Raw genomic sequence first — 26,196 nt, 5'->3', positions numbered from 1 at the left:
AATAACATTCACCTTAATTTCTTTAACTTAATTCTATTGCTCGTCATATCTCATCAGAAACCGACTGGTACAAAACATTTTAGGAAAGACAGCTGATTAGCAAGAAGACAAGTAAGGTGACAAAACATCCATACTTTGACCATTTGACTTGCCCACTCCCCTTGTATTTGTGCTCTTATTTGTTCATAAATCCATCCATTTATTAAATAACCCTATCCTCACAGACTGGCTCTGGGAGAATTTCTTCCAACTCAAGTATACGTTTTTCAGTATACTTGAGTTCAGTATACCTGCTCTTTACATGATTGTTCTTCATCCTTCCCTTGCTCCATCTTTAAGAGTAAATTTGTGAAATCACCACTCCACTATCATTTCAAATGTACAAAACAGCATTTTACTTTCTTCCCAGACTGTTTCATTCTTGTAAGAAGACGCAGGTCTTTTTATTATTGGAAATAAATGAAAATCTCTTTGGAGTGTGAATATATCATATTTGCCAACCAGGAACACAATCTGAGAACTTCTTGTATACACTCACAAACTCATGCACACACATACATTTATGTAGAGGGATTAAGAACATAAGTGAAAGAAGCGATGTCTTTAATTTAGACTTCTGTTCACATTTCTCCATCAACCTGCAAATACTTTACCTGTGGATATGTTAGGACTTTTTAAAACATAATTCTATTATGCTTTCTGTCCAAGAATTACTGTTTTTGTCCAGGATTTTCAGAATAATCCTGAACGTTTCATCATGGTAAATATTTCACTGTTTGAGGCTGTGCCAGGATAATAACATTTCATAGGTCATCCTTAGGCATGTGGGGCATTTCTTCTATTGGCCCTCTAAATCCCAAACCAGTTAGCCCTTTAACCCCAATTCCTAAACTCAACTGTTGGATTTAGTGCATGGTATGATTAAAACTGTGTACATGAGCTAAGTTGATGGAAATTAAATTAAAATTTAAAACAAATTGCAAAATCCCAGGATAAACATATTTAATACTGTTTTTCCCACAAAATTCCCCAAAAGGGTGTAGACAGCAGAGAGGATAACATATGGTAGAGGCAGTCTACTTACAAGGCAGCACAGACTGTGCTCAGCAGGCAGATCTGGAGACCTCCAGTTTGATCAGATTCAAGGCATCTATTTGCTCGCCATTTAAACCCAACATGCCAGGATGCCAAAAGAGCGGCAGCTTTGAGTGGAGGAAACAGCAGCCAAGCTGTCAGAAATACAAAGCAAGCTGAATGCCAAATTAAGGGGAAAACTGAAGTAGCTCGAAATTATGAATGTGAAGGCCAGCATGTGGTAACTCTGTAAGGGTGGGGGGACCCAGGAAGATGCATTTCTGTCAAATAAATTGGGATTCAAAGGGTTTGGTTTCCATGTCATTGAAAAAACTAATTAAGGAAAATTCTGATATGAATGTATACAACATACTAAACGTTTAATGATGTGGTAATTCCACTTGTATTTTCCCCTGTTAAAATTAATGTCTTTGAAAGCAGAACATATGATGACTGATTTGTGTCACTGCACTTTGCCAACATTCATAAACAGTCCCGAGTCTGATTGTTGCTAATGAAGCATATTTATATCCTAGGTTATACAGTTTACATTTTCCTTTGAGGCTATTAGTCACTCTTCCATCTTGATAGTACAAAATGTTAGCATCATATATAGAGAACAACGAAATAAGATTCTATCAAAAAGAGCGATGAAGAGGATCCAGAAATCTTGACTATTAGACTCAATACACATACAACTCAGGCCAGAATTGTTCCTCCAAAGAATCTAAAGTTGTGAGTTTCTTGCAACCCCCAAAGAAACAACTAAACAGGCACATTTTGATCCAAAAGATTGGAAGCTTAAAGGGGCAGAGTTGCACAAATTTTTGTGAATATTCATTGAGGCATCATCCTTCCAATGGGGTCTCTTGTCCATATTTTGCTACATGAAAATAATAGTCTTAAGGAAGAGAAAAGCTTGCTCTGAAAAGAGGTTTTGTGTGTATAGCTAAACGGATGATGACTTTGTACAGAATCTATAAATAGCTAAATTAGGTAGTTCTGTATATTCAGAAGTTATGCCCATTCTAAGTGAATATGTTCACCGTTCACATTTTTGCAGAGAAGCTCCTCATATCCCTATGATTTTTCCCAAATTTGGAAATGCTGACTTTGTGACTAGGTTGCCATGTGATAGCTCTAAATGCTTTTCCAAATAGTACAGTTTCAGGAAAAGAACCATTGATTCACCCTTCTTCCCACAAACCTTGTCCCTAATTTCCTCCTCAAAAGGTTAAGAAAATGTCTATCCTATGATGAAAGCTCAGGCTCAAAATTCATATAAAATACACGAGACCATGTAAATAACTGGAGAATAATTTCTTCCCCATGGAAAACATGCTCCACGTGGAAACATTCTTGAGAAAGAGACCCAGAGAAGGAAACTGGAGATTTATCAGACATATTTTATTTATGACATAATTCTTGTTCTGGGAAATTCCTTCTTCAGGAGAACTATTGAGGGAGCAAAAATGTCAAATCAGATGTGTTTTATTCTAAATTTCAGTGGCTTGTAATCCCATTGTGAATTATCTCAAAGACTTGTTTTTAGTCAATATATAACTAGCCAATAATATCTTCTTTTTGATGCTCCACACACCAACTTTGAGTACAATACTGTAACGTAGGAAGATTGGCCTCATGTCTACTAACTATGAGAATATATCCCTCACCTGAAAATGATTATTTGGTAAAAGTGCTAATACTATGATGAATAATATTCTTCAAGCTTAAGTTTCAGAGATTTCTTTCAGTAAAAAATTTATGCATTTAGTCACGTGGAGGATGCCTATCATCCCACTATCATGACCCTCTATTAGCCCTCTTCTTATTTTGTGGCTAATTGAGCTTAACCTAGGCACTGTATTTCAAATCAGCAAAACTGTATCAGGTTGCTGGTTCAAATGCTATTTTCAACAGACAAGTAGGTTCAACTTTTTTGTTGCAGTATATAATTGACAATGGGCTTCAACTTTTTTGTTGCAGTGTATAATTGACAATGGGCTTCCTAGGCAGCAAATTAGGCATTTCGCATTAACGCTGAAAGTGCCATAGGGAGTTGTGCTGCACAAACTTCTCACACCAAAGTGAGCATCTTTCTTAACCGACCTGGTTTGAAACCTAAATACTCAGTGGGTATCCTGAAAATCTTATGAAACCGTCTATTGTGTTTCTTTACAATTACACAGTAGCTGACTTTACAAGCTAAGTAGGAGCCATTGTACCCTAATCCGAAGCGGGTCACTGGGGGGCATGGGATCTCAGCTTAATATAACGAATTTAAACAGTATAAATTCTTTTCACACAGATTACCCTGCTGAATTCCCAAATCATTGATTTGGGGCATAGTTTCTTAAGCTTGAAATCTTTAAAACTCTTACATCGTTGCTGAGCGATTTCTAGTCAGTTTTCTTCACATCATAGTGTATATTTTTCTCCTTTTTCCTTCTAGAATGATATGAGCCATGTATTAGTAAATAACCCTCTCTCCCTCAAAATCATCCTGCATTTTCCAAGCTTTTAAATAGGTATCAAGAAACTTCTTTGGATTTTCTTTGAATTTCAAAGCCTTGTAGTTTAGGTAATTGCATCCAAAGATAATCATTCTTGAGTTGATTTGTGTGTATTGTCAATGTTTATTGACTGTATTCACACCCATGAACAGTCTTACTTTATTTAAGTAAAGCACATGAAGGGATTGACAAAGAAAAATATGGAATGCCTGGCCATTCCTTTATATAAAGTATTCTTCCTAGTGTTGTGCAAAGAAAAGTGTGTTTTGTGGCATGGCATGATAGCCTTTTTGCCGGGAGAACTGTTTTAGGAAAACTGGTATTTAAATATGTGGCCTATTTATTAAGACATTGTACATATTTGTGAATTGCAAGTGGGACAGACCCACCATGTGAATGTTAAGATAATCATGACCCAACTAAATGATTGATGTAAAATATCATAATGCTCCATTCCCAACATGAATTCAATTCAAAGAAAACTTTTATTCATAATCAATATATCAATAAAATATAATTAATATTTATAAACAAGAATTACTCTTGATGCCAGACACTGGACCGAGAACTTAACAAATAATGTGAGGATTTTTTTGGTTTTTATTTTTTACCATAATTTCTATGTGAGAATTCCTTGTGGATAGGAGACCCTGAAGTTGAAGGGATATGAGGCTTACACTGCCCAACAGGCTCCAAATGCTTTCTCTCTGGAGAAATGAGAGGCCTGGAAGGCATGACACTATCACCTCTAGCATGTCACTAATACCTCTAACAGGAATGCTTAGAATTATGGCCAGGGGAAAGCAACAAACAAGGAATCCAGAGAGAGTTTCAGTGAGAGAATTGAGAGAGATGCATGATTATTACGGCTAATAAAATTAAAAAGGAGGGCTAATCTTAAGATGTCTTACTATGAGTTATCAAATACATCCCCTTCTTTAAATCTATTTATTTGTTATTTACATTTAGGAAATACAAGTGCAGATTGCTTACATTCACATATTGTATAGTGGTGAACTCTGGGCTATTCATGTAGCCATCACCTGAATAGTGAACATTGTACTCAATAAATAATTTTTCAACCCTCACCCACTCACACCCTTTTTTCATCTCCAATATATATTATTCCACTCTATACGTCCATGTGTACCCATTGTTTAGCTCCCAAGCGAAAACATGCAAGTATTTGACTTTCTGTTTCTGAGTCACTTCAGGTAGGGTAATGGCCTCCAGTTACACCCATGTTACTGCAGAAAACATAATTTTATTTTTTATGGCCTAGTAGTATTCCATGGTATATATACACAGTTTGGAATTCATAGGCCCATTTTCTCTTATCCGATCCTCCACTGATGGGCCTGTGAATTCTAGATTGATTCCATATCTTTGCTATTGTGAATAGTGCTGCAATAAACTTATGAATGCAGGTATCATTTTGATATAATGATTTACTTCCCTCTCAGTATATACCCAGTAGTGGGATTGCTGGATTGAATGGTAGTACTATTTTTAGTCTTTGAGAAATCTCCATACTGTTTTTCATAAAGCTTGTACTAGTTTACATTCCCACCAACAATGTATAAGCATTCCTTTTCCTCCACATCCTCAACAACATCTATTGTTCTTTGACTTTTATTAATAGCCATTCTCACTAATGTAAGATGGTATCCCATTGTGGTTTTAATTTGAAATGCATCCCTTTTAAGGGTCTTGAAAGGGATGCATTTCAAGACCCTTAAAAAGGATCTTGAAATCCCTTTTGTGGGCTTTCACACACACACAAATTAGAATTACATACACACACACAAATTAGAATTACATTTTAATTACATTTGGTTTCTATACTGCATTTCTCTTAAATGTAACACAATGCCAGATGTGGCCAACTGGATCTCCATTCAGTTATCACATATATATTTCATTTAATTCTCAAAACAACTCCAGTTATTGTCATCACTTTTGAGAAGAGGAAATGAATGTTCCCAGAATTTTACTGTAAGACTAGTTCTGGCCATTAAAATGTAAATAGAAGTGATGTGTCACACTAGGCTGGGGTAGTCATGTGCCCAGTATGCCTTCCCCATACTCTCTCCTGAGCTGCCCATTAGATAATACCAGAAAAATCCTGTGACCACAAAACAGAAGAAGCCTAGGTGCCTGAATCACCTAAGGATTGCATTAGAGGAGAACTGCTGGACATATAACACTGTAAATGACTGAGAAATAAAGTTCTTTTGTGTAAAATTTAGAAGATTATTGCTAACCCAGCATTACCTACTCTGTCATAATTAATATGTTTCTTAAGGTTACATAGCTAATAATTGACAGGACTAGGAAAATCTTAATCATTATGCTACCCGAACTCCTAAGTGGGTTCCATCCCCTGACACACAGACCTTTTACTCTAACATATAGCAATGGGGAGTTTGCGGGGTGCTTCCTACACTATGAACTCAGTAGCTGATTCTCCAGCTCTCGTCCATAAACTCTAAATTCGGAGCTCAATTACTTAACTTGTACTTCTGTATTAGAAGTGATACCATCTACCTAGCAGAAAAGAATTATCTTCTAAGTCTTAATAGTTAATCTTGATCTCAAAGCTCAGGGTGAAATTGGAAAATGTTAAAATATCATCAGTTCTTTCATTAAAAATGTAATTTCTAAGTTACACAACAAGCAAGGGAAATATAGTAGAGACTGTGTTACTCACTTAGAGTTTCAGGCCATCCTCAAAAAATCTCTTCTTTAGATTAGATGGTGGTGAAATGTCAGATTTGTTTACTTGTACATTAGTGCTCCCTTATTCAAAGCCTATCCTTTCCCCAGAGGTTTCCATTTCCTGTTCCCATTACACCTGCCATGGGTGTTATTTACTATTTATGGGCACCTCCAGATGAGTCTACAAGAGGAAGAAACAGATCAGAAATGAAAAAGGGACCTGCTGATTTGCTGTGTCTCTATTATATGACATTTATTATGATTTTGCAGGAGTGGACATTTTAACTATGAGAGTCATGGGTTTATTTGTGAGTACGCTTCGTTCATATTCTCTTTATCCCAAACAGTCACCACTACTGGTTACGTTGCCGTCTGGTGAATAAGATAAAATATGGAATGATCTCTTTTTCTGAATGGGAACACATGTTCCTCTGTTATTATTGAGGCAGAAGATATCACGAATCAGTCAGAAAGAAGAACCTTATAATACACGTCACATTTCCCAATTGAGCATTCGACTGTAGATAACATTCCTACCGGAGCATTTAGTGTCTTATGAGATTCCTTATTGAGAGGACATTTTCAGACTCAAACAGGGGCTTATAAATTCTGGCCTATGCACCACGTAAACATTGCAAATAGATTTCCTATCTTCCCTGGGCCACTGTCCTACTAGATTACAGTTTAGGTTTCATAGGCCCAGGCTGTGGGTTCTGCAATGCTTGCTTCTTTCCTTGCTTCACAGTAGTCAACTTCTTGGTGGTTCAGCCTCTGGAAAGAAGCTTGAGAGTAAACTTCCTTTTGCCTCAACAGGACTGAAAAACCACTTAAAATCCTTTCAAAGGTGAAGCATTATCATCCCACAAAAGGCTGGGTCCCAAACATTGTGTGTTACTATAGTACCATCTGTCAGGATTCAGAGGCCTTTAATGAGTTAGAGAAATAGGTGAAATAAATCAAAGAACTGCCTTCCCAACTACAGTAATTAGTGGAAATTCTAATATTAGGAACCCAAATCATTGAGGAATTTAAGAATTTAAGGCAAATATAGGTTGAATAGCCAAAGTCAAGTATGAGCCTATGAGAGCTCTTATAGAAATGTCTTCATTCAGTAGAATAAAGACAACATTAGAGAATACAATAGCACTTTTCACCTGTAAAATTGCTATCCATGTGCCTGGTATGCTTGATTTCATTTGCAATTCAAGCTCAATAGTAGAATGTTGAGGCCTTCTCTCCACAGTTTAAGAAAAAAAAAGTTGTGAATTTGTTTTGCTTTTTTTGTTACAGATAGTATGAGTACTAAGAAACTATATTTTCTCTGTCTGGTTCTTCATGCCAAAAAAACAATTATCTTTCCAATTTAAGAGTCCTCCCTCTCAGTTCCCACTGTATTCACAAAGTGATAGAGCAATTTAGGTGGTTAGGATTGGGAGAGAAAGGAGAAGAAAAGCTATGTGGAAACTTCTTAAATCAACTGACTGTGGCTGAGATTATATTTCTTTCCCACTCTACAAGGTTATAGAGCCTTACCACTGTTCATTATGCAAAGACAAATCTTTCTGCCCACATTTGGTTCTCAGTTCTAAGGTTTCAGTAGGCTGACCCTCAGTCTTCTTTCTCTCTCTCAAGACTTCATTGATTTTGTTTTTTATTTATATAAATTTATGGGGTACAAGTTTAATTTTGTTACATAGATACACTGCCTAGGGAGACTCACCACTTTTAATGTATTTATCACCTAAATAATATATATTATACTCATAAGTACTATCTTATCCTCCCCAAAGGCTTCATTGCAATGAGCTCCATTTATTCTCTTTTGTCTAATTTACTTCCTTTTTGTTTCTCCAACCTCTAGAAGTCTATTTTTTTTAAGTTATCCCCAGTAGAGATGAGAGATGACAAGAAGTTCTTCATGTTGTGTAAAGGATGTAAAAATTTTATGTAGAAGGGACTCAAAATTGGATAAGACTGCCCTCTTCGAAACATTTAAAACTTCTGAGTCCTCTTCTAGATGTTAGAACAAGAAAATTGGGGTCAATAAAGTTTTTCAGTTCAAAGTTTGTATTCATGCATTTTTTTTCCTGAGGAGAGAATGTCTGTAATGCATCACATTTCCAGAAAAATCTATGACCCAGAAAAGGTTAAAGCAGTGCTTGAGCAACCTTGCATCATAAGCTATTTGGGTCTGCTTTATGGGAATCATCAAAACCCTGTGCTGGATTAAATTCTGCAGTATATCAGGCATTTATTTCAGCCCAAGTAACAGCATTAACTGCTGGAGAAAGTACCTGAGAAAACTATGGTTGGGTAAGGAACACTGAGAGTCAGGATGCATGGCCTATAATAGACATTCTGTTCTTAACTTGATGGATGAAGTTGTAGCAGGACGAGCCACAGACAAGAACCCCTCAGACACCGAATTGTAGAAGGAAAGGGCTTTATTCAGCTGGAAGCATTGGCAGACTCACATCTCCAAAAACCGAGCTCCCCGAGTGGGCAATTGCTGTCCCTTTTAAGGGCTTACAACTCTAAGGCGTCCGTGTGAGAGGGTCGTGATTGATTGAGCAAGCAGGGAGTACGTGACTGGGAGCTGCGTGCACCTGAACCGGTAATTAGAATGGAACAGAACAGGACAGGGATTTTCACAGTGCTTTTCCATACAATGTCTGTAATCTACAGATAACATAACCAATTAGTTCAGGGGTCGATCTTTAACTACCAGGCCACAGGGTGTGGCACGGGGCTGTTTGCCTGTGGATTTCATTTTTGCATTTTAGTTTTCACTTCTTCTTTCTTTGGAGGCAGAAATTGGACATAAGACAATATGAGGGGTGGTCTCCCCACTTAAAGTGAGAAAGTAATCTCATCTCCCTGAGCAATAGTATACATGTTTCTAAAGTGAGAGACTTGGACTAAATGAATGGTTTCACATCTAACCTGGAGACTTGTGGAAAACTCTGGATCACTGGGTTCCATCCACCACCAACTATAAGAGACTCACTGTAGTGAGCACAGTGGATTTTTTTTTTTTTAAGAAAACTACTCAAGTTCTAGGGTACATGTGTACAACATGCAGGTTTGTTACATATGTATACATGAGCTATGTTGGTGTGCTGCACCCATTAACTCATCATTTACATTAGGTATATCTCCTAATGCTATCCCTCCCCTTTCCCCCCTCCCCACAATAGGACCCGATGTGTGATGTTCCCCTTCCTGTGTCCAAGTGATCTCATTGTTCAATTCCCACCTATGAGTGAGAACATGTGGTATTTGGTTTTCTGTTCTTGCGATAGTTTGCTGAGAACGATGGTTTCCAGCTGCATCCATGTCCCTACAAAGGACACGAATTCATCCTTTTTTATGGCTGCATAGCATTCCATGGTGTATATGTGCCACATTTTCTTAATCCAGTCTGTCACTGATGGACATTTGGGTTGATTCCAAGTCTTTGCTATTGTGAATAGTGCTGCAATAAACATACATGCGCATGTGTCTTTATAGCAGCATGACTTATAATCCTTTGGGTATTACTCAGTAATGGGATGCCTGGGTCAAATGATATTTCTAGTTCTAGATCCTTGAGGAATCGCTACACTGTTTTCCACGATGGTTGAACTAGTTTACAGTTCCACCAACAGTGTAAAAGTGTTCCTATTTCTACACATCCTCTCCAGCACTTGTTGTTTCCTGACTTTTTAATGATCGCCATTCTAACTGGTGTGAGATGGTATCTCATTGTGGTTTTGATTTGCATTTCTCTGATGACCAGTGATGATGAGCATTTTTTCAGGTGTCTGTTGGCTGTATGAATGTCTTCTTTTGAGAAGTGTCTGTTCATATCCTTTGCCCACTTTTTGATGGGGTTGTTTGTTTTTTTCTTGTAAATTTGATTCAGTTCTTTATAGGTTCTGGATATTAGCCCTTTGTCAGATGAGTAGATTGCAAAAATTTTCTCCCATTCTGCAGATTGCCTGTTCACTCTGATGGTAGTTCCTTTAGCTGTGCAGAAGCTCTTTAGTTTAATGAGATCCCATTTGTCAATTTTGGCGTTTGTTGCTGTTGCTTTTGGTGTTTTAGATATGAAGTCCTTGCCATGCCTATGTCCTGAATGGTATTACCTAGGTTTTCTTCTAGGGTTTTTATGGTTTTAGGTCTAACATTTAAATCTCTAATCCATCTTGAATTAATTTTCGTAGAAGGAGTAAGGAAAGGATCCAGTTTCAGCTTTCTACTTATGGCTAGCCAATTTTCCCAGCACCATTTATTAAATAGGGAATCCTTTCCCCATTTCTTGTTTTTGTCAAGTTTGTCAAAGATCAGATGGCTGTAGATGTGTGGTATTATTTCTGAGGGCTCTGTTTTGTTCCATTGGTCTATTTCTCTGTTTTGGTACCAGTACCATGCTGTTTTGGTTACTGTAGCCTTGTAGTATAGTTTGAAGTCAGGTAGCATGATGCCTCCAGCTCTGTTCTTTTGGCTTAGGATTGTCTTGGTAATGCGGGGTCTTTTTTGGTTCCATATGAACTTTAAAGCAGTTTTTTCCAATTCTGTGAAGAAAGTCATTCATAGCTTAATGGGGATGGCATTGAATCTATAAATTGCCTTGGGCAGTATGGCCATTTTCACAGTATTGATTCTTCCTATCCATGAGCATGGTTTGTTCTTCCATTTGTTTGTGTCGTCTTTTATTTCACTGAGCAGTGGTTTGTAGTTCTCCTTGAAGAGGACCTTTACATTCCTTGTAAGTTGGATTCCTAGGTATTTTATTATCTTTGAAGCTATTGTGAATGGGAGTTCCTTCATGATTTGGCTCTCTATTGGTCTGTTACTGGTATATAAGAATGTTTGTGATTTTTGCACATTGATTGTGTATCCTGAGACTTTGCTGAAGTTGCTTATCAGCTTAAGGAGATTTTGGGCTGAGACAATGGGGTTTTCTAAATATACAATCATGTCATCTGCAAACAGGGACAATTTGACTGCTTCTTTTCCTAACTGAATACCCTTTATTTCTTTCTCTTGCCTGATTGCCCTAGCCAGAACTTCCAACACTATGTTGAATAGGAGTGGTGAGAGAGGGCATCCCTGTCTTGTGCCAGTTTTCAAAGGGAATTTTTCCAGTTTTTGCCCGTTCAGTATGATATTGGCTGTGGGTTTGTCATAAATGGCTCTTATTATTTTGAGATACGTTCCATCAATACCGAATTTATTGAGCGTTTTTAGCATGAAGGGCTGTTGAATTTTGTCAAAGGCCTTTTCTGCATCTATTGAGATAATCATGTGGTTTTTGTCTTTGGTTCTGTTTATATGCTGGATTACGTTTATTGATTTGCGTATGTTTAACCAGCCTTGCATCCCAGGGGTGAAGCCCACTTGATCATGGTGGATAAGCTTTTCGATGTGCTGCTGGATTCAGTTTGCCAGTATTTTATTGAGGATTTTTGCATAGATGTTCATCAGGGATATTGGTCTAAAATTCTCTTTTTTTGTTGTGTCTCTGTCAGGCTTTGGTATCAGGATGATGTTGGCCTCATAAAATGAGTTAGGGACGATTCCCTCTTTTTCTATTGATTGGAATAGTTTCAGAAGGAATGGTACCAACTCCTCCTTGTACCTCTGGTAGAATTCGGCTGTGAATCCATCTCATCCTGGACTTTTTTTGGTTGGTAGGCTATTATTTATTGCCTTAATTTCAGAGACTGTTATTGGTTATTCACGGATTCAGGTGTAAGTTTGAAGACCATGTCACTTTTTCTAAACAATACTTAAATTTACATTTAATCTTATGTTTAGAAACTATTCTCAACCTTCAGTTTTATCACAAGAAAATGTTTTTAACTGCTATATTCGTTTGAATAAACTTTTGAATAAATAAAAAAAGAAAGCTACTCAAGACATTCTATTCTTTGACAAGTAAAGAAATCATTTCAGCAGACAGTCTGCGGTCACTTCTAGCTTTAAAATGCTGAGTTTCCAATAAAAAAATATTCCAGGCAGAATCTGGATTGGTATGAAGTGTTAATCGTCTGAATAAATATATCATAGTGCTCTTTTATAGCATAAGTGATTAATACTACATGTAAATGAAATTATTCAGAGAGTCTCTCAGATTGCTGGGACATTACTGATTATTTGCATATATGTGTGTGAGTGTGTGTGTGAATGAAGTACACTTGATTATGCCTCACACTTTTTAAAAAATGTTCAGCCTTTATTATAGATATACAGGGTACATGGGCAGGTTTATTACATGGGGATATTGTACCAAGGTAGTGAGCATAGTACCCAACAAGTAGATTTTCAACCCGTACCCCCCTCCCCACTCTCTCTAGCAGTTCCCAGTGTTTTTATTCCTATGTTTATGTACACGTGTACTCATTGTTTAGTTCCCATTTGTAAATGAGAACATGTGGTATTTGGTTTTCTGTCCCTGCATTAGTTTACTGAGGATTCTTGCCTCCAGATTCATCCATGTTGCTGTGAAAGACGTGATTTCATTCTATTTTATGACTGTATTACTACGGTAATTTATTACTGTGGTGGATATGTACCACATTTTCTTTATCCAGTCCACCACTGATGGTCACCTATGCTGATTCTATGTCTTCGCTATAGTGAGTAGTGCAGCAATGAATATATGAGTGAACATTTCTTTTTGATATAGTGATCTATTTTCCTTTGGGTATGCACCCAGTAATGGAATTGCTGGGTCAAATAATAGTTCTTCATTTTTTGCGAAATCTCCAAACTGCTTTCCGCAGTGACTGACCTAATTTACATTCCCAGCAACAGCGTTTCCTTTTCTCCACAGCTTTGCCAGCATCTGTTGTTTTTTGACTTTTTAATAATAGCCATTCTGACTAGTGTGAAATGGTATCTCATTGTGATTTTGATTTGCATTTCTCTGATGATTAGTGATGATAGCTTTTTTCATATGTTTGTTGGCCACTTGTGTGTCTTCTTTTGAGAGGAATCTGTTCATGTCTTTTTGCCCACTTTTTAATAGAGTTGTTTGGTTTTTGCTTGTAAATTTAAGTTTCTTATAGATTCTGGATAATCAGACCCTTTTCAGATGTGTAGTTGGTAAATATTTTATCCCATTCTGTCGGTTGTCTGTTTACTCTCTTGATAGTTTCTTTTGTTATGCAGAAGCTCTTTAGTTTAATTAGATCGTACTTGTCATTTTTTGTTTTCACTGCAATTGCTTTTGGGGACTTGGCAAAAAATCCTTTGCCAACACTAATGTCAAGAAGAGTACTTCCTAGGTTTTCATCTAAGATATTTATAATTTTAGGTCTTATACTTCTATCTTTCATCCATCTTGAGTTAATTTTTGGATGTAGTGACAGATAGGGGTCTAGTTTCATTCTTATGCATATGGCTATCCATTTATTGAATAGGGAGTCCTTTCCCATTGCTTATTTTTGTCAGTCTTGTGGAAGATCAGAGGTTTTAAACATGTGGCTTCATTTCTGAGTCTTCTATTCTGTTCCATTGGTCTGTGTGTCTGTTTTTGTACCAGTACCATGCTGCTTGATCATTATAGCTTTATGGTGTAGTTACAAGTCAGGTAGTGTGCTGCCTCCAGGTTCATTTTTGTTATTGTTGTTTAGAATTGCTTTTGCTGTTTGGGTTCTTTTTTGGTTCCATGTGAATTTTAGAATAGTTTGCTCTAATTTTTTGAAGAATGATATTGGTAGTTTGATAGGAGTAGCATTGAATCTGTAAGTTGCTTTGGCCAGCATGGTCATTTTCATGACACTGGTTCTTCTAGTCCTTGAGCATGGAATGTTTTTTCGTGTGTGTGTGTGTGTGTGTGTGTGTGATTTCTGACTTTTGTGATTTTCCTTGTAGAAATCCTGCACCTCTTTGATTAGCTGTTTTTCTAGGTATTTCATTTTCGTTGTGGCTATTGTAAATGAGATTGTGTTCTTGATTTAACTCTTAGCCTTGATATTATTGGTGTATAGAAATGCTACTGATTTTTGTATATTGATTTTTGTATCCTAAAACCTTACTAAAATTGTTTATCAATTCTAGTAGCCTCTTGGCAGAGTCTTTAGGGATTTCTAGATATACAGTAATATCATCACAAAGAGAGACAGTTTGATCTCTTGTCTTCCTGTTTGGATGCCTTTTATTTCTTTCTCTTGCTTAACTGTTCTGGCTGGGACTTTCAGTACTATGTTGAACAGGAACAGTGAGAGTGGGCATCTTATATGGTTAGGTTTTTTGTCCCCACCCAAATCTTATCTTGAATTGTAATCCCCAGGTGTTTAGGGGGAGACCTGGTGGGAAGTGATTGGATTATGGGGCAGTTTTCTCCATGCTGCTCTCGTGATCGTGAGTGAATTAGATCTGATGGTTTTATAAATGGCAGAGAGAATCACACACTTGCTTCTCTCTCATGCCTGCCACTATGTAAGATGTGCCTGCTTCCCCTTCTGCCATGATTGTAGGTTTTCTGAGGCCTCCCCAGCCATGCAGAACTGTGAGTCAATTAAATCCCTTTTCTTTATAAATTACCCAGTCTTAGGTAATATCTTTATAGCAGTGTGAAAATTGACAAATACAGCATCTTTCTGTTGTTCCAGTTTTCAAGGGGAATGGTTTTAGCTTTTGCTCATTCCATGTGATATTGGCTGTGGCTTTATTATTGATGAGTCTTATTATTATTATTATTTTTCCTGCTCTATACAACATTATTCTCCTTATGTTATTTAATTACAAATTACATTTTTACATGATGAACCATTAATATAGATTGTTTTATTATAACTTTTATTTTAGGTTCAGGGGTACATGTGCAGGTTTGCTATATACATAAACTGTGTATCACAGAGTTTTGGTATATAGATTATTTCATCAGCCATGTACTAAGCCTAGTACTCAATAGATATTTTTTTCTGATCCTTTGCCTACTGTCACTCTTCACCCTCAAGTAGGCCCTAGTGTCTGTTGTTCTCTTCTTTGTTTTCTTGTTTTTAGTGCCACTTATAAGTGAGAACATGCAGTATTTGATTTTCTGTTCCTGTGTTAGTTTGCTTAGGATAATTGCCTCCAGCTCCACCCATGTTGCTGCAAAGGGCAGGATCTCATTCTCTTTTGTGGCTGCATAGTATTCCATAGTGTATATGTACCACATTTACTTTATCCAGTGATATGTGTCCCCACCCAAATCTCATCTTGTAGCTCCCACAATTCCCATGTGTTGTCGGAGGGACCCAGTGACAGATGATTGAATCATGGGACTGGGCCTTTCTGTTGCTGTTCTTATGACGGTAAATGGATCTCATGAGAGCCAATGACTTTAAAAACAGGAGTTTCCCTACACAAGCTCTCTCTTTGCCTGCTGTCATCCATATAAGATGTGACTTGCTCCTCCTTGCCTTCTGCCATGATTGTGAGTCCTCTTAAGCCATATGGAACTATAAGTCCAATAAACCTCTTTCTTTTGTATATTGCGCAGTCTTGGGTATATCTTTATCAGCAGGATGAAAACGAACTAATACATTCAGTCTTCTATTTATGACCATTTAGGTTGACTCCATGTCTTTGCTATCGTGAACAGTGCTGCAGTGAACATATGCATGTATGTGTCTTTATGGTAAAATAATGTATATTCCTTTGGCTATATACCCGGTAATGGGATTGCTGGATCAACTGCTAGTTCTGTTTTTAGCTCTTTGAGGAATCACTTCACTTCTTTCCACAATAGTTGAACTAATGTATACTCTTACCAACAGTATATAAGTGTTCCTTTTCCCCCGTAACCTCACTAGCATTTATTTTTCAAATTTAATAATGGCCATTCTGACTGCTCTGAAATACTATCTCATCGTGGATTTGATTTGTATTTCTCTACTGGTTAGTAATGATGAGCATTTTTTCATATGTTTTCTAGTCACTTGTATGTCTTCTTCTGAAAAGTGGCTGTTCCTATCCTTTGCCCACTTTTTTATGGGGTTGTTTGTTTTTGCTTGTAAATTTGTGTAAGTTCCTTATAGATTCTGGATATTACACTTTTGTTGGATGCACAGTTTGCAAATATTTTCTCCCATTCTGTAGATTGTCTTTTTCTCTGCTGATAGTTTCTTTTGCTATACAGAAGCTCCATACTTTAATTAGTTCCCACTTGTCAATTATTGCCTGTGTTGCAATTGCTTTTGGCATCTTTTTCATGAAATCTTTGCCAGGTCCTATGTCCAGAGTGGTATTGCCTAGGTTATCTTCCAGAATTGTTATCGTTTTGGGTTTCACATTTAAGTCTTCAATTCATCTTGAGTTAACTTTTGTTTATAGTTTAAGGAAGGGGTCCAGTTTCAATCTTCTTCATATGGCTAGCCAGCTATCCCAGCACCATTTACACCACTTATTGAATAGGGAGTCCTTTCCCCATTGCTGGTTTTTGTTGGCTTTGTTGAAGATCGGATGGTTGTAGGTGTGTAGCCTTATTTCTGAGATCTCTATTCTGTGCCATTGGTCTATATGTCTGGTTTAGTACCAGGACCCTGCTATTTTGGTTACTGTAGCCTTGTAATGTAGCTTGAAGTCAGGTAACATGATACCTCAGCTTTGTCCTTTTGCTTAGGATTGCCTTTGCTATTCAGGCTCTTTTTTAGTTTTGTACAAATTTTAAAATATTTTTTAAATTGCATGAAGAATGTCATTGGCAGTTTCATAGGACTAGCATCTGTAAATTACTCCATGCAGTATGGCCAATTTGATGATATTGATTCTTCCTAATCATGAGCATGGGGTGTTTTTCCATGTGTTTGTGTCATCTGTGATTTCCTTGAGCAGTGTTTTATAATTCTCATTGTAGATATCTTTCACCTCTCTGGTTAGCTGTATTCCTCGGTATTTAACCCTTTTCGTGGCAATTGCAAATGAGATTACATTCTTAATTTACCTCTTATATTGGATATTGTTAGTATACAGGAATGCTACTGATTTTGTACATTGATTTGGTACCTGAAACTTTGCTGAAATTGTTTATCAGATCACAGAGCTTTTGGGCAGAGACTATGGGGTTTTCTAGATATAAAATTATGTCATCTGTACACAGGGATAGTTTGATTTTCTCTCTTATTTGGAAGCCTTTTATTTGTTTCTCTTGCCTTATTACCCTGGCCAAGACTTCCGGTACTATGTTGAATAGGAGTCGTGATAGAGGGCATCCCTGTCTTGTTCTGGTTTTCAACAGAATGCTTCTAGCTTTTGCCCATTTAGTATTATATTGGCTGTGGATTTGTTATAGATGGCTCTCATTATTTTAAAATATATTCCTTCAATGACTAGTTTATTGAGGGTTTTAACATGAAGCGATGTTGAATTTTACCAAAAGCCTTTTCTGCATCTATTGAGATAATCATGCGTTTTTTACTTTAATTCTCTTTACGTGATGAATCATATTTATTTATTTGTATATGTTGAACCGACTTTGCATCCCAGGGATAAAGCCTACTTGATCATGGTGAATTAGCTTTATGATGTGCTGTTGGTTTCAGTTTGCTAGTATTTTGTTGAGGGTTTTTGTCTGTATTCATGAAGGATATTGAACAGAATTTTTCTTTTTTTGTTGTGTCTCTGCCAGGTTTTGGTATCAGGATGATGCTGGCCTCATAGAATGAGTTAGGAAGGAGTCTATCCTTCTCAAATTTTTGGAATACTTTCAGTCAGAATGGTATCAGCTCTTCTTTATATTACTGGCATAATTTGGCTGTGAATCTGTCTAGTCCTGCACCTTTTTTGTGGTTGGTTGGCTTTTGATTACTGATTCAATTTTGGAACTCATTATTGGTCTGTTCAGGGATTTAATTTCCTCCTGGCTCAGTTTTAGGAGGTTGTATGTGTCCAGGAATTTATCAGTTTCTTCTAGATTTTCTAGTTTGTGTGCATAGAGGTGTTTGTAGTAGTCTCTGAGGGTTTTTTTGTATTCTTGTAGGGTCAGTGGTAACATTCCCTTTTTTATTTCTAATTGTGTTTATTTGGCTTTTCTCTCTTCTTTCCTTTGTTAGTCTAGCTAATGGTCTGTCTTACTAATTTTTTTAAAAACCAACTATTGGATTCATTGATCCTTTGTATGATTTTTCATGTCTTAATTTCCTTCAGTGTAGCTCTAATTTTGGTTATTTCTTATCTCCTGCTATATTTGGGGTTGGTTTGCTTTTGCTTCTCTAGTTCCTTTAGTTGTGATGTTAGGTTGTTAATCTGAGATCTTTTTAACTTTTTGATGTGGTTGTTTAGTGCTATAAACTTCCTCTTAACACTGCCTTAGCTGTGTCCCAAAGATTCTGGTATGTTGTGTCTTTGTTCTCATTAGTTTCAAATAACTTTTAGATTTCTGCCTTAGCTTATTTACCTAAGACTCATTCAGGAGCAGGTTGTTTAATTTCCATGTAATTGTATGGTTTTGAGAGATTTTCTTAATGATGATTTCTGTTTTTATGCACTGTGGTCCAAGAATGTGGTTGGTATAATTTCAGTTTCTTTGAATTTACTGAGGATTATTTTATGTCTAATTTTGTGATTGATTTTAGAATATGTGCCACGTGGCAATGAGAAGAATGTATATTCTGTTGTTTTGTATATTTGGGTGGAGAGTTTTGTAGACACTTAACAAGTCCATTTATTCAAGTGTTGAATTCAGGTCTTGAATATATTTGTTAATTTTCTGCCTGAACAATCTGTCTAATACTCTCAGTAGGATATTGAAGTCTCCCACTATTATTATGTGGGAATCAAAGTCTCTGTGCAGGTCTCTAAGAACTTTCTTTATGAATTGGGTGCTCCTCTCTTGAGGGTATATGTATATTTAGGATAGTTACGTCTTCTTGTTGAATTAGACTCTTTACGTAATGTCCTACTCTATCTTTTGTGGTCTTTGTTGGTTTAAAGTCTGTTTTGTCTGAAATTATGATAGCAACCACTGCCTTTTCCTGTTTTCCATTTGCTTAGTAGATTTTTCTTTATCCCTTTATTTTGAGCCTGTGATTGTCATTGCATGTGGGATGGACCTCTTGAAGATGGCATACCAGGGAGTATTGCTTCTTTCTCCATGTTGACACTCTGTTACTTTTAAGTGGAGCATTTAGCCCATCTATATTCCAAGTTAATATTTATCTGTGTGGATTTCATCCTCTTATGTTGTTAGCTGGCTATTATATAGATTTGTTTGTACGGTTGCTTTGTAGTGTCACTGGTCTGTGTACTTAGGCGTGTTTTTGTAGTGGCTGGTATGTTTGTTTGTTTGTTTTTCTTTCCATGTTTAGTGCTCCTTTCAGGACCTCTTGTAAGGCAGGCCTGGTGGTCATGAATTCCCTCAGCGTTTACTTGTCTGGAAAGGATCTTATTTCTCTTCCACTTATGAAGCTTAGTTTGGCTGGATATAAAATTCTTGGTTGAAAATTATTTTCTTTAAGAATGCTGAGGTACTGGTACAAAAACAGACACATAGGTCAATGGAACAGAATTGAGAGTCCAGAAATAAGGCCACACACCTGCAACCATCTGATCTTCAACAAAGCTGACAAAAACCAGCAATGGGGAAAGAACTCCTTATTCAATAAATAGTTCTGGGATAACTGGCTAGCCATATGCAAAGATTGAAACTGGACCCCTTTCTTTCACCATATGTAAAAGTCAACTCAAGATGGATTAAAGACTTACATGTAAAACCCACAACTATAAAAAAACCCTGGAAGGCAACTCAGGCAAATACCATTCTGGACATAGGACCTGGCAAAGATTTCATGACAAAGATGCTGAAAGCAATTGCAACAAAAGCAAAAATTAACTAGTGGGATCTAATTATTAAAGTAAAGAGCTTCTACACAACAAAAGACATTATCAACAAACAGCCTACAGAGTGGTAGAAAATTTGTGCAAACTATGCATCTGAAAAAGGTCTAATATTCAGCATCCATAAAGAACTTAAACAAATTTACAAGCAAAAAACAAACAACTCCACTAAAAAGTGGGTAAAGGCCATGAGCAGACACTTTTCAAAAAAAGACATACAAGTGGCGAACAGTCATATGAAAAAAAAACTCAGTATCACTGATCATTAGAGAAATGCAAATCAAAACCATGAGATACCATCTCACACCGGTTAGATATCTATTATTAAAAAGTCAGAAAATAACAGATGCTGGAAAGATTGCAGAGAAAAAGGAAGAATACACTGTTGGTGGGAGTGTAAATTAGTTGAACTGTTGTGAAAAGCAGTGTGCAGGTTCCTCAAAGAGCTAAAAGCACAACTACCATTCAACTCAGCAATCACATTACTGGGTATATACCCAAATGAATACACATTGTTCTACCATAAAGACACATGCACACATATGTTCATTGCAGCACTATTCACAATAGCAAAGATATGGAATCAGTCTACAAGCCCATCAATGATAGACTGGATAAAATAAAATATGAGATATATTATATATATGTATGTATATATGTGTATATATGTATATATAGTGTGTATCTATGTATATATACATATATATACACATGCATACATACACACACACACACACACACACACACACACCATGGAATACTACACCGCCATAAAAGAAAATGAGATCATGTTCTCTAAATGAACATGGATGGAGCTGGAGGCCATTATCCTAAGCAAACTAATGCAGGAAGGGAAAACCAAATGCCACATTTTCTCACTTGTAAGTGGGAACTAGATGATGAAAACACATGGACACCAAGAGGGGAGCAACAGACATTGGGACCTACCAGAGGGTGAAGGGTTGGAGGAAGGAGAGGATCAGAAAATATGAGTAATAGGTACTAGGCTTAGTACATGGGCGATGAAATAATCTGTACATCAAACCCCCGTGACACAAATTTACCTATATAATAAACGTGCACATGTACCCCTGAACTTAAGGTAAAGTTTTTTTAAAAAAAGAGAATGTTGATATAGGCCCCCAATTTCTTCTGGCTTGTCGAGTTTCTACTGAAAATTCTGCTGTTAGCCTCATGGGGTTCCCTTTGTAGCTGACCTACCCCTTCTCTCTAACTGCCTTTAACATTTTTTCTTATATTTCGACCTTGGAAAATCTGATGACTATCTGTCTTGGGGATGTCTTCCTCCGTAGTATCTCACAGGATTTCTCTGCATTTTCTGAATTTGAATGTTGGCCTGTCTAGTGAGGATGGGAAGGTTTGCATGAATGATATTCTGCGATATGTTTTCCAAGTTGCTTGCTTTCTCCCTAGCTCTTTCAGGGACCCAGTGATTCATAGATTTTGGTCTCTTTACATAACCTCATATTTCTCAGAGGTTTTGTTCATCCTTTTTTATTCTTTTTTATGTATTTTCTGTCTTACTGAGTTATTTCAGAGAGCCAGTTTTTGAACTCTGAGATTCTTTCCTCAGCTTGGTTTATTCTGCTGTTAATACTTGAGGTTGCATTGTAAAATTCTTGTAGTGTGTTTTTCAGCTATTTGCTTCTGTTTTATAACGATTATTTCATCCATCAGCTCCTGAATCATTTTATGGTACTCATTAGATTCTTTGTATTGGGTGCCCACTTTCTCCTCAATCTCGATGGTCTATGTTCCCATCCATATTCTGAATTCTATCTCTGGCATTTGAGCTATTTCAACCCAGTTAGGAACCCTTGCTGGGGGACTAGCGTGGTTGTTTGGAGGAAAGAGGCCACTCTGCCTTTTTGAGCTCCCAGAGTTCTTACGCTAGTTCTTTCTCATCTGTGTGGGCTGGTGTTCCTCTAACTGTGGTGTAATTTGGGTATAATCAGTAGGTTTCATTTCTGGATGTTTTCAGAGGGCCAAGGCTTTGTGCAGGGCCTTTATTTTTAGCTAAGTTCTTTGGTTTCACAGAGGAGCCTATTACCAAAAGTATTTTTGGTGTTGAAGTTTGTGCTGTGATCCAGTAGGTGGTGCTTAAGTGAAATGGCCAGTAGGTAGGCACTTGCTTGGCCATGTGGCTCCTCTGTATTTCCTCATGATTGCAGCTGTGCTCTCTGTCAGCACTCTGACAGTGTGAGCTCCTCTCCCACTTGAGTGCTGGCTGCAGATCTCGGTTTGGCTCTCCTGGGCTGCACACTGCAACTCTGGGGTGAGCTCAGGCTTTATGTGGCCTCCTCAGCTTGGAGGCAGCAGGGCCAGGGACCTTAGCAGTGGCTGTGACAGAGGGCCTTTCTCTTGTCTCTGGGGACTCCACTCCAGAGAAATGCAGAGTTGCTACCAATCAGTATAATCAGCCAAGGTTGGGGTGGCTGCACTGGGGGCCCAAGCTGGGGGCGCCCTACCTGATAACAAGCAGGGAGAGTGGGTAGGTCATAGGGTAGACAGACTGGCCTCTTCTCCTGGGGGCAACTACAGCTTCCTAGAAGTGTGGTTAAAGCACTCAGGATCTTTGTGCCTTTCCCAGTCCGAGGGCAGCAAGAGCAGTACCACTCTGCAGTGGCCATGGGAGTGGGCCTTCAGTTGTCTCTGGGACCTCTGTCTCAGAGAAACACAGAGCCCCTGCCACTGGAAATGTTCAGTCAGGGGATGAGACAAATGCACTGCTGGCCTGAACTGGGGTCCCTGCCTGGTGAAGAATGGAGGTTCAAGAGCTTATAGGGAGGAGAGACTGAGCTTCTCCCTGTATGGTGGCTGTGGTGTACTCGGAGCATATGTGAAGCCCTCAGACTGTTTCTTCCCTATACCAAGGGCAGGAGGAGCAGAACCACTGCTGTGGCAATGACAAGAGGGGCTGTTGATTGCCTCTGGGAGCCCTCACCAGGGAACCTCAGAGCCAGTACCAGTGGGTGTGCTCTGCTGTGATGAGGAGGCTGATCTGTGGTCCGGAGCCAGAAGAGTGGGAGGCCTGGGCTCACAGGGAAGAGGGTCTGGATTCCTCTCCTTACCGTGTGTAGTGTGCTGAAGGTGCCAGCGTAGTGACTAGGCCTTTTGTTCCTTCCCTAGCCCCAGACAGAGCGGTTAGGGCGGTACCACTGCAGCTGCAATAGCAGAGGGACTGTGGGTTTTCTCTGGGAGTTCCTGCTGTGAGAACTGCAGAGCCACCTCCAACTGGCAAGTTCAGGTGGGGACAGGGTAGTTGTGTTGGAGTCCCAGGTCACAAGGGCCGCCCCGTAAGGAGAAACAGGATCGGAGACCTGTGTGGAAAAAGGTCTGGCTGCTTTTTCCACAGGGCAGCTCCATGGTGCTGGGGATCTGCACCAGTCCCTTGTCACCACGCACCCTCTGGAAGCCTGAAGGCAACAGGGGCGAGGGCGGCAAGACAGCAAAAATGGCGGCTTGCCTCGGTGGGCGCACCGTCCCAGGAAAACACGGAGCTGCTACCTGCCCAAGAGATGGCTCTTACTATTTTCGGGTATATTCCTCTGACGACTAATCTGGGTTATTATCATGAAGGCAAGTTGATTTTATTTGCATCTGTTGAGGTGATCATTCGTGTTTTGCTTTTGATTCTGTTTATGCGGTGAATCACATGTATTGAATTCTGTATGTCAAAACAGCCTTGCGTCCCAGGAATAAAGCCTACTTGATCATGCTGTATGAACTTTTTGATGTGCTCCTGGATTCCCTGGATTCAATTTGCTGGTATTTTGTTGAGGATTTTTATGTCTATATTCATCAGGGATATTGGCCTGAAGTTTTCTATTTTCGTTGTGTCTATGCCAGATTTTGGTACTAGGCTTATTCTGCTTGACTCTTGACCATCAGTACATTTGGTAAAAGATGAGATAAGGTTACCTTGGGTAATCAAAGGTATCAAAAGGTAGGAGGAAGAAAAATATATTGCATGCCGAACACTTAAATATAGTATTGCATTTAACCTTAATAACAGCCAATCTGGTGTTCATTTCTCTGCTTAGTCAGTTATTACTTTGCAGCCATCACCAAATCACTTAACTCTAATTTGGTCCTTTTATTTCCTCTTCTGCAGAATAGAGACTAAAAATACCTATATTGTAGGATCACAGTGGGAATTAATGTGCATAATGTCTGGGAAACACTTATAAGGGTGCTTATCACATGATGGATAAATAACTGATAGGAAATAGGATGATAATAACTGTGATGTTGGTCATAAGCTCTTACTACTCAAAATGTGTCTCCAGGGCCAGCAGCACCAGTATTACCTGGGAGCTAACTAGAAATTAGGAATTTCAGGCCCCACCTCAGACCTCCCATGTCGGAATCTGCATTTTAAGGAGATCCCTAAGTAATTCATGTGCACATAATATGTTTGAAAAGCACTAGTATAGAAAAATGACTCTGGGATTCAGCAACTTGGCAGAACTCATCTAGTGGTAAACCAGACAGCTGGAAACTGCTAAGGCCAGCATCGTTCTCTTATATCCCTAAGGGTATCTGTGATTGGAGGTGTTCAGGCTTCCTGAATCCCATTGTGATGTTCTTCTGTAATCCAAGCTATAAATGAAAGGCTTTTTCCAAACATGTTTTCATGTCTACCACAGTAGCAAGAACACCATAATTTTGTTTTATTTTTCACATTTTTAACTATTCAGCTGTTTTATTTGTCACCATTTAGTTAGGGAATTATCACAAAACTTATGTCTAAAATGCATCTGATTAATGCATATTTAGGCAGCTAAGCAGATGTAGAATCGGTTGACTGCTATCATAAAATTAAACACTGATGAAACATATATTTGCACAGCAATAATGATCCTGGCATTTGTGTAAATATAACAGATCTATTTCCCTAATCATCTAGGGAAAAAAATGAGGGGAGGGTGACAGAATTACCAAATATGTCTGGCTTTCTAGGCAGATCATTTTCAAGTACAAATTTTTTTCATGTGAATAAAATCATGTTAATTAACAGCATCTATTACCACATTAAAATGAAATAATATATTTGAACAAAAACAATGTAGATAATATCAGAAGCATGTTTCCAGGTCATCTTATAATTTCCAGAGCTTCTTTGTACATCGTGGAAGGTGCATGTTTTTAATATACTCCTCTATAGTGCCATAGTTTGATTTTACACAAAATGTGTCGTGAGATTCAAGCCTAAGTAAGATATATATTTTTCCCCAATTTTAGCATCTCTGAGATTTAAATGTCTTACAATTGATGGCATATCAACACTGATTAGCAGCAGTTTTTCTTCTTTTTTTGTAATCAGTGGAATATTTGATTCAATTAGGGGATTAGAATTCCCAGTAAACTGAAACCTAGTCCACAGGGATTACCATGGTGAGATAGTGGAAAACAAGTGGAACAGGATGAATAGCTCATGCCTATGAGTGTTCAGGCAAAAAGAGAGGCCAATAAATAGAAGTAATGAAATTAAGTAAGAAACGATTTCATAGATTTCTATTTCCATAGAGACAGAAAGAAAAATCAAGGAAGATGAGCAAATTTGGCAAAATAGCAAGAAAGAAGAATAGGGAGATATAGGAAAAAAAAGGAGAGAGAACGAAGCATCAAGGTGGAAAATACAGCCAATAAGCCCACTATTGTGGTCATTATTTCCTAGGTGTGGTATCCTGTGGTAGACATTCAAGTTGGTGCTCCTTTTCTCATTACACACACCTGATCAGTAGTGGTCCTAGAGGGTAGGATGAGGCAGTTGTTTTTGGCACATTGTAGACGGTGTTTTCTCTTCTCTAGCCTGCACAGGTAGATCCACACCCCTTCCTGTGCTCCTGCCCTCCCGCAAACTCTGTACATACTTCTCTTTCCTCTGCCTGCTGCATTTCACCCAGCCCCAAACCACCAGAAGACATACAATGATTAACACTTCTGTTTGTTCTTTCAGGTGATATCAAGACTATCAAACAAATCTACGGTCTCACAGGTATGGCTTTTGTTAAAGAGCAAAATATTTATCTAAAATCTGGAGGATTACCAATAA

At 38.0% G+C, this 26,196-nt stretch overlaps 1 protein-coding gene across 1 annotated transcript in view; it reads left to right on the top strand.

Moving 5' to 3' along the window:
* KCNH8 (potassium voltage-gated channel subfamily H member 8) overlaps positions 1–26,196 on the top strand; it is a 380,589-nt gene that overhangs the window by 329,715 nt on the left and 24,678 nt on the right. The window contains 1 exon segment of the mRNA NM_001261509.1: positions 26,101–26,139. Within this exon segment, the coding sequence (NP_001248438.1) occupies positions 26,101–26,139 (39 nt within the window).

This window comes from Macaca mulatta, chromosome 2 (genome assembly GCF_049350105.2).
Source record: "Macaca mulatta isolate MMU2019108-1 chromosome 2, T2T-MMU8v2.0, whole genome shotgun sequence".
NCBI classification, from domain to species: domain Eukaryota; kingdom Metazoa; phylum Chordata; class Mammalia; order Primates; family Cercopithecidae; genus Macaca; species Macaca mulatta.
The sequence above is the reverse complement of the archived record's forward strand: the minus strand, read 5'-3'. Positions and strand labels throughout refer to the sequence as shown.